The sequence below is a fragment of the Eschrichtius robustus genome, chromosome 4, assembly GCF_028021215.1.
Source record: "Eschrichtius robustus isolate mEscRob2 chromosome 4, mEscRob2.pri, whole genome shotgun sequence".
Taxonomy (NCBI): Eukaryota; Metazoa; Chordata; class Mammalia; order Artiodactyla; family Eschrichtiidae; genus Eschrichtius; species Eschrichtius robustus.
In genome coordinates this window covers 50,517,970-50,531,780 of record NC_090827.1, presented here as the reverse complement: position 1 = coordinate 50,531,780, position 13,811 = coordinate 50,517,970, and the positions used below count along the sequence as shown (strand labels likewise).

Sequence of the window (13,811 nt, the reverse complement as noted above, 5' to 3'; positions counted from 1 at the left end):
ATCCATGTTGCTGTAAATGGCAAAATTTCATTCTTTTTTATGGCTGAGTAGTATTCCATTGTGTGTATATGTGTGTGTGTGTATATATATATATATATCACATCTTCTAGTTTATTATTTGCAAAAGTAATATAATTGTAGAGTTTCAAACTGAATTAAAAAGCCAAAAAATAAACTCAAGAAGGTTGGAATTATATCATGAAGCATGGCATTTTACTGAATAGTTTCTCTACAAGTGTTTGCATTATCTCAAATAATTTAATCAAGGCTTTGTGGCCTCTATATTGTTACACTATGAGTGACTTAATAGGAAGCGGTTACTTTTGTCTGACATGGCAATTACCATCATAAAGACATACATTCTTCAAAATCTCTACCTGGGGTATTAGCACTTCTTCATTCTGCATATAGTTGATGTTGCTCTTAAAAGCAGTAGATTTAGTAATGATTTAGTCTGTTGTCACTCAGAGAGCTGGTAGAGGTAGTTAAAAGAAGAAACCCAACTGTGCAACAAAAGTGTCACAAACACAGAAACAATGCTGTGCATTTAAAACCCATCAGATAAAAGTTTGGAGGAAATAATAAGACCCTGGGAAGTCGTAGCACCACATTTCAGCTTCTCCATCTCATTTATGTCTATATTAGCTATAAATTAAGTCTGAAAGTTAAATCTGTAGCTAATTAATTGTCCACTGAACATTTGGGGTAAAATTTCACAAGTATGTGTCCTTTTCTGGGATAATGTATAGATCCATCTAAAATACTAATTATTTTATTGTTAATAAATATTTGTTAGTATTTTTATATCTAATAGTTACTGAGCACTTACTGTGAGCCAGGCACTGTTCTAAGTGCTTGACAAATTAGTCACCTAATCTTCCCAATGACCTTATAAAGTAGACACTTTCTACTTTCATTTGTTAAAGGAGGTACAGAAAGATGAGATAACTGGCCTAAGTTCACACAGATTTCAAGGGATAGGATTTGAGCTCCGGCAGGGGAGAAAATCAAATTTGCTTCAAAATCATATTCTCTAAAATGTCCTAAGTTAAAATAAGAATTAGAATATTATTTATATTACACTTTATACATTACCAAGTTTATTCAGTCCTATACCAAGCATTATGATCCCAGTTTTGTTGGTGAAGACATTAAGATTTGTTACTAAAGTTCATAACTGCAGACATAGTAATAGAAAAATTACTTATTAATGAAAGTGTTTACATTGAATACAAAATGTGTAAGTAAAAAATCTCATTTGTCACTCTAAAATGAAAAAATGGTGGTTAAGCATTCCATAAAATGCAAATAAAACTCAAACATCTATAGCTCTAAGATTAGCTCTAAGACAACTAAAGATTAGCTCTAAGACAACTAAAAACTTGTGTTAAAAGTATTTTCCAGGTAATAAAAAGAACTGAAACAATTATTTCAATGTATATTACATTGGTCTTTTAGAGTTAGCACTGCAAAATAATTTTAAGATTCTAAATAAGCCCCATGAAATAGTTTAACCCGCACCACTGTTACACACTTTATTACTAACTTTCTCTCTGAATATTCAGGCAATTTTAAAATCCTTGGCTTCTCCCCCTTTGTAAAGAAGATCTTTTAAAAATACCTCTCTTTAAATTGAGGCATTTCAAGTTAAAGAAAGATGTCTCTATAGCTTGCCCATCACCCACATAGTGGTTCTGAAGTTGTCCCTGAAGGGCTTACCTTTGAGTTTATTGTGCTCGGAGTCCGCTGGGAAGAGGGAATCTGGAAAGAGCTTGGGGAAGGTGAGTCCTGCATACTTGGGCCGATTCTCCACATAGTTTCTTACTGTGGGTTGCAATTTCTTCATGAATTCTGGACATGGTGTTCCTAGTTGCTCAATTACCTTGTTCCACTGGTCAATATCTGAGAATTGAATAGTTAAGGGCAAAAACAAGTGTAGGCCACTAGCGCTTGCCTTTCACTAGTTGGGAGACTAACTGCTTCTCAGAATCCTGAGCAGTCATCAACACAAATGGAATTTTAATAAACAACAAAGGACAGAAATATAAAATCAGATTGTCAGGCAGTGAATCCTCTCGGAATTTTAAATTCACTTTTGGAACATATACACTTTTAGGGAATTAGCATTACTTAAAATAGGATATCATGAAATAGTCTTTGGGTTGTAAAGATGAAAAGGTATTTAAATAACACAAGAAGAATTTCTCCTCTTGAGCTAAACTTCTGTATAACCATGTGATTTGGAAGAGAAAAAAATATAAAGACATATAATAATATTATCATGAAATTACTTCAATCATTTATTTTCTAAAAATGACAAATGCACAAATATTTTATAAGATTTGTTTATATTTTTCTTAAATTCTTTTTAAGGTTTTATTCTTCTGTTCTCTATCAAATGGGAAATTTCATTATCTGTTAATGTTTTCCACTCATATGCATTACAAATAGGATCAATCTAATTTTTGATAGTAACTCACTAATTCTTCACCAAAGACTTTAAAAAAATTCTCTTTATAAAAGTAGTCGCAGTTTCATACCTATTTTCTTACTTCTGATAATAGTGCCCTGTATCCCTGAATATTGGGGATATGAGGGTAAACATAGGATGTTCAATTTAAAACAGATTTCAACCAACTGCATGTGTTTCAAAAGTATGTTAAGCATAGGGAATTCTACAAGAAAAATATTACCTCTCTATGAAAGTTAATACTTTACAAAACTGGGGGGTCTTTCACAGACATACCCACTGATTGAGATTTTTTTTTTCATCTATCATTGATATTTGATATGTCAGAGCCTTGAGAATGATAAATACCACCTATGAAAACTCTGAAGAGCCAACTGGAAGAAGTTGATTTCAAACAGATTTCCTTGCCATGTGTCAATGAATGATGGAGGCCTTAAAAATTCTTAAATCCAATACCACAGGCAGTGTACTCTCCTATGTTGTTTATTCTACTACTCTATCTTTAGTGTAAAGTTAATTAATTCATTTCTGCTAATGTAGTTTGTGACAGTTCAGGTAACTTTACCATAATATTACTTAATTGAGATTCATAAAATCTTTACTCCAGCTATTCCATAGGGTTGGACTAAAAAAGATGGGCAGTCCTAACAGAAGACAAAATTAACTATATTCAGCCAAAATAAATACATAATGCAAACAATGTAGATAGGTGATTGAACAAAGATAAAGTCAAGCTAATTTGCAAATTCTCTTCTATTTCCCTTATAATCTAGCTGAATAAAATTTAAATTATTACATAGCCTCTCAAGTATGGGGATGAAAAAAATACATGATTGTGTAATATCAAGAAATGAAGTAAAAGTGGGAAAAACGGAAGAATATTCCTTTACAAAATGATAGGAATAATTAAACAAGAACATATTTCAATAAAAATTAATCTAAATTACCATGTGCCTGAGAATATAGTAGTAAGTGAAAATCATTAGAAATAAACTTAAAAAATTACAAAAGATTAGAGTTAAAAGTTACTCTTAGACAAAAACTTATGGTAGTACTATGGATATAGGTAAACTAGAATGACTTAGATATATTTAAATAGAAAACATTAATACAGTTAAATAAATCTCAGTGCTTACATTGTAAATTATGAAAAGAGATCTACTCTTTAATACAGTTAAGTTATCATATCCTAACAAGCCATCATTTAATCATCGGTCAAACTTCTTTAGGATTCTGAAGATTTGATGTCAAACTAAAAATAAGGGCAAAGAAGCTGTCAGATTTTCTGTAAAGGAGTCTTTTAACAAAGGTGGCAAAATACTCCCAACACACTACTATAGTGACATTTAACTAGCAGTATATAGTTATTTAGTTAAAAAGTGATTGCTTTTAAAGTAACATTCCCAAAACAATTACATGTTATTTTTATAGTAAAGTTTAAGGAGACTCAAATATTCTGGAATTAATTAAACAAGAACTATTAAACTGTTTCTTATTACAAGTTATGATTAAAGTCTATAGAAGCACTCAGCACATCTTCCTACCTTAAATTGCTTTTTAGATGAAACACTATTGTGGTCCTTGATGTAATGGTTTACAAAAAGAAGGGAGGCGAGAATCTTTATTACTGACAATGAAATAATTGAATGTTCTAACTGCAAATATGTGGTATAGTCATCTTTAAAATTGTGTGCCTCTATTTTAACCAATCCATTTCAGGTCTTTCTTCCCACAAACATGACTAGTATATTTAAGTAGTAAGTATTTGTTTTCCAGATGTTCACAGGATTGCAAACAACTTCGTCCACTATCCTTAGTTAACCACATGATTTTTCTTTATAATCATAATTAACCAAATATAAGCCATGACTGGAAGTAATGTCTCCTGGCTCCAAATCCAGTGCTTGTTCCAAGGATTCCAGTAAGAAAAAGAGCAAGTTTGGAACTGATGTGTTAAAATTGCTTTAATTTGGCCATAAAATTGATGGTATGTTTGTCACAAGGAATTCCTCTTAAAGAATGCCTCTGAAACTGCTTACCTAGTCTATAAGGTCAACATATACACATAAAACAATTAATTTTATTAATATTTAAATAGAAAATAAGGTGATGCATTTTTAAAAGAAATTTTTTAATCATCAGATTTCCACAATGATTTTATTTTTAAAAATACATAAAATATTAACTAGATTTTTATGATTATGTGCTGTTAGCATAGTAAATTTTTTTTAAAAGAATGGCCAAAATTATTTTTGCAAAAGGATTTCTTTGTTTTAGAACACTAATAAGTCATCATTTTTCTATTATATGAGTAAGGATGTGATTCCTTACAGATTCCAGCCTGTGCAGTTATCAAAAAAGCAATAAATATATATTTTAATATATTTTAAAATATTTTGATCTACTATTTCAGAAATTATCATACAACTTAATTATCAAAGGTATTTAATAAAAATCGGAAAATGTCATTTTGATTTAATAGGAATCATTTGACAATTTCCTCTAGTTCTAAATTCACTACATAAAAAATAGTCATATTACAAAAAGTTTGATTTTATAGAGTATAATGATAAGATAATGTGCAAATATTGACTATTACTAACGTCTTCAATAAATAGTATTGTAATAAAAGAATGAAACAAAATAAGTATGGATTGTAAAAATGACGATCTGAAATCCTAAGATTAAAAATTATTCCAGGGCTTCCCAGGTGGTGCAGTGGTTGGGAGTCTGCCTGCCAGTGCAAGGGACATGGGTTTGAGCCCTGGTTCGGGAAGATCCCACATGCCACGGAGAAACTGGGCCCGTGTGCCACAGCTGCTGAGCCTGCGTGTCACAACTACTGGGGCCCGTGCTCCGCAATGGGAGAAACCACCTCAGTGGAGGCCGACGCACTGCAGTGGGGAGTGGGCCCTGCTCACCGCAGCCAGAGAAGGGCCCGTGCACAGCAACGAAGACCCAATGCAGCCAAAAATAAAATAAATTAAAAAGTAAATAAAATTTAATAAAAATTATTCCAGTTAATTCTTGTCAGTTAGCCAAGAATTTACATTTAACGCCCTCCTTTTATGTTAACTTCCTTGGTTGAGGAACTTTCTAAAATATGTAACAAACTGCCTTGAACCTAATGTATGAAATTACTCATACCTTATTTTCTTATTATTTTCTGGGTATTTGAGGTCATAATTTACACTATGCACATTTAAGCTTTCAGAAGCTACTAAGTGGAATCATAAAGCGTTATTTAATGACCTCATTCTACTATGCCCTTTGAATTACTGTATCTTCTTTTCATGTTTTTTTCTTCATTGATTACTCTTTGTTATGATGAATATGGTTTCCAGAGTTGACACCATCATGAATTCAGACTTGCTTTCTACTCTGCCCTAAGCCTTATATTCAATATTCTATGCAAAAATTTTCTGACATCTATTTGCAACTTAAAGAATATCAGTGTTTGTCCCCAAATTCTTAACTATGTTTTTAAAGATAATATTGTTTAAGAGCACTGTCTGTATAGAAAAGTTCCAGGAGAGGCTACTTAATCTTGCAAGTCAACCTGCTGCCTGGCTGGCACTGCATTATGTATTATAGTGTGGGTTTATGTTAGCCCTGTATTCATGTCGGCAATGAATGTGCAATAAGGAAGTGGAGGTATGCATGTCATGTGTTAGGCATCATGATATAAAACTGTGGTTCCCAAACTGAATATTCATAACGTAGGGAACTTATAAAAATACAGATCACTCCCCTCTACCCACTGATCTACAAGATTCTGAGTGCATATGCCTGAGATGATATCATTAAGAAACACCAATAGTAATTGCGATCCAGATGGCCCCTGGACTCTATTTGAGGAATACTAACAATCTCTTGTGAATTACTAAGCCCAGATTTAAGAATAAAGTATTAACCTGTTTCAGTTTTATGACACAAATTAGAATAGGGTCAATTTCACCAAACGATTATTCCATACCTGTTTGCTATGGAAAACTTAGGGGTTGTCAACTTGGAAATATTTCAGGGAAAGAAAAATCCTAATATATGTTCCTTTTCCCCATGTCACTTTCCTGAAAAGACCATGGGAAATTATGACAAGTAGGCTCCATGCAGAGAACGAGGGGTTCTACCCATCAACATCTAGGGAAAGATCGAAATTATATGTTGCTATCATAGATATATATGGGGTGATATAATATCATATTATATGGGGTGCTACTCATGTGAAGTATAAAAGCTATTCAATATAAAGTTCAAAATATTTGCCAATTTATTTTCCAGTAATTACTCCATATTGCTCTATGATAAACTTTGTTCTCAAAAGAACTCTCAATTCCGAGGACATTGTAAAAATCAGGATAGAAATATATATATATTCATAAGACATAGGTCTGGATTCAGATTTTCATGGTTATGTCTTGAGTTGTTTTGTTACTTTAAAAATATTTTGACTCTTTTTTCATTTGAAAATGTTATTTTCCTCTCAAAAGTCCCCCTCAAATTCTAATAATATGAAATATGAATAAGTGACTTAATGCACAATTGTAACTAACATCTGTTTTCATTATAAATGAGCACAGGAAGAGGAAATATTACAAGCCAAAACACATTGAAAACCTCAAAGCTGACAATTTGAGTTAAAGGCTATTTGTTCACTGGCAGCAGATTGCTCATGGAGTACTGTGGGACATGAAATATCCAAAGGCTGATATTTGAAGCATGATGTATATGCATCTCAGTATAACCTATTTCATCTTATAAATCTAATTATTATTGTAATCTATATTTACTTAAAAGCAAAAAATGGAGAGATATTTCACATATAAGCAAATCTAATATACATTAATATGTGTCACAATGTAGAATTTTCATTAAGCTATTGAAGGTTAATCTTTGGGGTCACTCATTTGTACAGGTCCCTTGCAAAACTCTGTGCCTAGTTTTGTATTTGTAATATTAATTTTTTTTTTACATAACACCTGTCTCCAACTGCATGATATTCTGGCCTCACAAAAGCTAGATCTGACTCTACCTGTATTTTGAAACTGGAAGAGGTCTTGGAGATCATTTAAATTGACCTCTGTATTTTGTAGCTGAAAAATGTCAAGGTCTTTTATAATTGGTAAGTAAAATGATTTTAAACAAAGGAGCTCATACAAACAGTTCCAAACACTAAAAGAAATACAGAATGCTATTTAACAGGAGTTTTGGTGACTCTGTACTCTGCTCTGTGAGACCCTCCCTGAAAGATTACATTCATTTCTGGGTATAACACTATATAAGGAAAAGGTTAAGAAGGAACAATGAAGTTTATATGAGGTAAAAAGAAAATGCTATATGAGGCATACTTGATAAAACTTTTTATGTTTCCACTCAAAAAGGAAGGAGACAACCCCAACCCCCCCATCCTAGCACTTTGATCCCTCTTATCCTTTAGCTGATATCACCTTCTAATATATTGTGCCTTCTATTTTAAATTTCATGATGACAAGGATTTTCATCAGTTTGTTTACTTACATATCTGTAGATATAAGCACATAGTAAGTGCTCAAAAATATTTGCTGAATAATTGAATGTCTACTTTATGTCCAATTACAGTTTTTTCATGGAGATAATGTGAAGAATAGTGGAGAGAAGGTATTCAAAGAAACAAAAGCTGAGAAATTCCAGGAATTGGAGATAGGTTGGAATTCAGGCAACACAGTGAATCCCAAGAGATAAATAAAAAGAAATCCAAACCTAGTCACATAGGAGAGAAACAGTAGATAACCAAAGACCAAGAAAAAGGACAAACTATGCCCAAAGATGACTATCACACTGACAGCTAATTATTCACCAGTAATACTGAAAACAAAAAGCCAGGGGAATAACACTTCTAAAATGCTGGAAAAAATAGCTGTCAATCTAAAATTCTATATCCAACAAAGCTCTCTTTCAAGGAAGGGAACACCAATCAAAAAAAAAAGTTTTATTGTCAAAGACTCCCATTAAAGGATGTACTTCAGAAGGAAAGAAAATAATCTCAAAGTAAAGGGCCAAATTGCAAGAAATAGTGATAAACCAAGAAAATGATAATCAGAAGGATGAATCTAAACAAACTCTACCTGTATGCAATCCAATGATAATATTGTCAATTTATGAGGCTAAAAGAAGAGAATTAAAATACTGGGCACAGATAGCATATGTAAATTGGTATAGTAATGATCTAAATTATGAACACGTGCTAAGATCCTTGTGCATTCAGAAGGATAAAAATTGTCTGAATTAAAACAGCAATTCTCGACAAATTGAAGTACAGATTCAATACAATTCCAATATAAATACCAATAGGGATCATTTTACAGAAGTTAGCAAGCCAATTTAAAATATTTGAGGAAGAGCAACAGTTCATTAATCGCTAAGCTACTTCTGAAGATGCCAAAGAAGTCGGATATTTACCCTACCTGATATGTGTAGAGTGTACATCTGTATTCATTAAGAAAGGGTAGGAGGAGCTTCAAGATGGCGGAAGAGTCAGACGTGGAGGTCACCTTCCTCCCCACAAATACATCAGAAATACATCTATATGTGGAACAACTCCTACAGAACACCTACTGAACACTGGCAAAAGACCTCAGGCCTCCCAAAAGGCAAGAAACTCCCCACGTACCTGGGTAGGGCAAAAGAAAAAAGAAATAACAGAGACAAAAGAATAGGGACGGGACCTGCACCAGTGGGAGGGCGCTGTGAAGGAGGAAATGTTTCCACACACTAGGAAGCCCCTTCACGGGCAGAGACAGCGGGTGGCGGAGGGGGGAGCTTCGGAGCCACGGAGGACAGCGCAGCAACAGGGGTGTGGAGGGCAAAGTGGAGAGATTCCTGCACAGAGGAGCAGTGCCGACCAGCACTCACCAGCCCGAGAGTCTTGTCTGCTCACCCGCCGGGGTGGGCGGGGGCTGGGAGCTGAGGCTTGGGCTTCGGTTGGATCGCAGGGAGAGGACTGGGGTTGGTGGCGTGAACACAGCCTGAAGGGGTTAGCGCACCACAGCTAGCCGGGAGGGAGTCTGGGAAAAGGTCTGGAGCTGTGGAAGAGGCAAGAGACTTTTTCTTGCCTCTTTGTTTCCTGGTGGGCAAGGAGAGAGGATTAAGAGCGTCACTTAAAGGAGCTCCAGAGACGGGCGCGAGCCGCGGCTATCAGCCCGGCCCCAGAGACGGGCATGAAACGCTAAGGCTGCTGCTGCGCCACTAAGAAGCCTGTGTGCGAGCACAGGTCACTATCCACACTGCCCCTCCCGGGAGCCTGTGCAGCCTGCCACTGCCAGGGTCCTGAGATCCAGGGACAACTTCCCTGGGAGAACACACGGAGCGCCTCAGGCTGGTGTAACATCACACGATGGCCTCTGCTGCCGCAGGCTCGCCCCACATCCATACCCCTCCCTCCCCCCGGCCTGAGTGAGCCAGAGCCCCCGAAACAGCTGCTCCTTTAACCCTGTCCTCTGTGAGCAAAGAACAGACGCCCTCAGGCGACCTACACGCAGAGGCGGGTCCAAATCCAAAGCTGAATGCCAGGAGCTGTGTGAACAAAGAAGAGAAAGGGAAATTTCTCCCAGTAGCCTCAGGAGCAGTGGATTAAAACTCCACAGTCAACTTGAAGTACCCTGCATCTGTGGAATACGTGAATAGACAGTGAATCATTCCAAATTGAGGAGGTGGACTTTGGGAGCAATGATAGATATATATATATATATATATATATATATATATATATATATATATTTCCCTTTTTCTCTTTTTGTGAGTGTGTATGTGTAAGCTTCTGTGTGTGATTTTGTCTGCATAGCTTTGCTTTTACCATTTGTCCTAGGGTTCTGTCTGTCAGTTATTTTTGTTTGTTTGTTTTTTGTTTTTAGTATAATTTTTAGAACTTGTTATCATTGGTGGATTTGTTTTTTGGTTTGGTTGCTCTCTTCTTTCTTTCTTTCTTTCTTTTTAATTACTTTAAAATTTTTTTTTAAATAATTCTTTTTTATTTTAATAACTATTTTATCTTCTTCTTTCTTTCTTTCTTTTATTTCTCCCTTTTATTCTGAGCCGTGTGGATGACAGGCTCTTGGTGCTCCAGCCAGGTGTCAGGGCTGTGCCTCTGAGGTGGGAGAGCCAACTTCAGGGCACTGGTCCACAAGAGACACCCAAGCTCAACGTAATATCAAATGGCGAAAATCTCCCAGAGATCTCCATCTCAACACCAACACCCAGCTCCACTCAACGACCAGCAAGCTACAGTGCTGGACACCCTATGCCAAACAACTAGCAAGACAGGAACACAACCCCATCCATTAGCAGAGAGGCGGCCTAAAATCATAATAAGGCCACAGACACCTCAAAACACACCATCAAAGGTGAACCTGCCCACCAGAGAGACAAGATCCAGCCTCATCCACCAGAAAACAGGCACTAGTCCCCTCCACCAGAAAGCCTACAGAACCCACAGAACCAACCTTAGCCACTGGGGACAGACACCAAAAACAACGGGAACTACAAACCTGCAGCCTGAGAAAAGGAGACCCCAAACACAGTAAGTTAAGCAAAATGAGAAGACAGAAAAACACACAGCAGATGAAGGAGCAAGGCAAAAACCCACCAGACCTAACAAATGAAGAGGAAATAGGGAGTTTACCTGAAAAAGAATTCAAAATAATGATAGTAAAGGTGATCCAAAATCCTGGAAATAGAATGGAGAAAATACAAGAAACGTTTAATAAGGACCTAGAGGAACTAAAGAGCAAACAAGCAGTGATGAACAGCACAATAAATGAAATTAAAAATTCTCTAGAAGGAATCAATAGCAGAAGAACGGATAAGTGACCTGGAAGACAGAATGGTGGAATTCACTGCTGCGGAACAGACTAAAGAAAAAAGAATGAAAAGAAATGAAGACAGCCTAAGAGACCTCTGGGACAACATTAAACGCAACAACATTCGCATTATAGGGGTCCCAGAAGGAGAAGAGAGAGAGAAAGGACCAGAGAAAATATTTGAAGAGATTATAGTCGAAAACTTCCCTAACATGGGAAAGGAAATAGCCACCCAAGTCCAGGAAGCGCAGAGAGTCCCATACAGAATAAACCCAAGGAGAAACACGCCGAGACACATAGTAATCAAAGTGGCAAAAATTAAAGACAAAGAAAAATTATTGAAAGCAGCAAGGGAAAAACGACAAATAACATACAAGGGAACTCCCATAAGGTTAACAGCTGATTTCTCAGCAGAAACTCTGCAAGCCAGAAGGGAGTGGCATGATATACTTAAAGTGATGAAAGGGAAGAACCTACAACCAAGATTACTCTACCCGGCAAGGATCTCATTTAGATTGGATGGAGAAATCAAAAGCTTTACAGACAAGCAAAAGCTAAGAGAATTCAGCACCACCAAACCAGCTCTACAACAAATGCTAAAGGAACTTCTCTAAGTGGGAAACACAAGAGAAGAAAAGGACCTACAAAAACAAACCCAAAACAACTAAGAAAATGGTCATAGGAACATACATATCGATAATTACCTTAAACGTGAATGGATTAAATGCCCCAACCAAAAGACATAGACTGGCTGAATGGATACAAAAACAAGACCCATATATATGCTGTCTACAAGAGACCCACTTTAGACCTAGGGACACATACAGACTGAAAGTGAGGGGATGGAAAAAGATATTCCATGCAAATGGAAATCAAAAGAAAGCTGGAGTAGCTATACTCATATCCGATAAAATAGACTTTAAAATAAAGAATGTTACAAGAGACAAGGAAGGACACTACATAATGATCCAGGGATCAATCCAAGAAGAAGATATAACAATTATAAATATATATGCACCCAACATAGGAGCACCTCAATACATAAGGCAACTGCTAACAGCTATAAAAGAGGAAATCGACAGTAACACAATAATAGTGGGGGACTTTAACACTTCACTTACACCAATGGACAGATCATCCAAAATGAAAATAAATAAGGAAACAGAAGCTTTAAATGACACAATAGACCAGATAGATTTAATTGATATATATAGGACATTCCATCCAAAAACAGCAGATTACACGTTCTTCTCAAGTGCGCACGGAACATTCTCCAGGATAGATCACATCGTGGGTCACAAATCAAGCCTCAGTAAATTTAAGAAAATTGAAATCATATCAAGCATCTTTTCTGACCACAACGCTATGAGATTAGAAATGAATTACAGGGAAAAAAACGTAAAAAACACAAACACATGGAGGCTAAACAATACGTTACTAAATAACCAAGAGATCACTGAAGAAATCAAAGAGGAAATCAAAAAATACCTAGAGACAAATGACAATGAAAACACGACGACCCAAAACCTATGGGATGCAGCAAAAGCGGTTCTAAGAGGGAAGTTTATAGCTATACAAGCCTACCTAAAGAAACAAGAAAAATCTCAAGTAAACAATCTAACCTTACACCTAAAGAAACTAGAGAAAGAAGAACAAACAAAACCCAAAGTTAGCAGAAGGAAAGAAATCATAAAGATCAGAGCAGAAATAAATGAAATAGAAACAAAGAAAACAATAGCAAAGATCAATAAAACTAAAAGTTGGTTCTTTGAGAAGATAAACAAAATTGATAAGCCATTAGCCAGACTCATCAAGAAAAAGAGGGAGAGGACTCAAATCAATAAAATCAGAAATGAAAAAGGAGAAATTACAACAGACACCGCAGAAATACAAAGCATCCTAAGAGACTACTACAAGCAACTTTATGCCAATAAAATGGACAACCTGGAAGAAATGGACAAATTCTTAGAAAGGTATAACCTTCCAAGACTGAATCAGGAAGAAATAGAAAATATGAACAGACCAATCACAAGTAATGAAATTGAAACTGTGATTAAAAATCTTCCAACAAACAAAAGTCCAGGACCAGATGGCTTCACAGGTGAATTCTATCAAACATTTAGAGAAGAGCTAACACCCATCCTTCTCAAACTCTTCCAAAAAATTGCAGAGGAAGGAACACTCCCAAACTCATTCTATGAGGCCACCATCACCCTGATACCAAAACCAGACAAAGACACTACAAAAAAAGAAAATTACAGACCAATATCACTGATGAATATAGATGCAAAAATCCTCAACAAAATACTAGCAAACAGAATCCAACAACACATTAAAAGGATCATACACCATGATCAAGTGGGATTTATCCCAGGGATGCAAGGATTCTTCAATATACACAAATCAATCAATGTGATACACCATATTAACAAATTGAAGAATAAAAACCATATGATCATCTCAATAGATGCAGAAAAATCTTTTGACAAAATTCAACACCCATTTAT

The 13,811-nt window shown here is 35.7% G+C and overlaps 1 protein-coding gene across 3 annotated transcripts in view; it reads right to left on the bottom strand.

Annotated features, from left to right (window-relative positions):
- MAPK10 (mitogen-activated protein kinase 10) overlaps window positions 1–13,811 on the bottom strand; it is a 488,347-nt gene that overhangs the window by 44,681 nt on the left and 429,855 nt on the right. For 2 of the 3 annotated variants that reach the window (XM_068542104.1, XM_068542103.1), the window contains one exon: window positions 1,720–1,902. In XM_068542104.1, the coding sequence (XP_068398205.1) occupies window positions 1,720–1,902 (183 nt within the window). The remainder of the gene's footprint in view (window positions 1–1,719; window positions 1,903–13,811) is intronic. The other variant, XM_068542105.1, reaches the window with a different exon arrangement.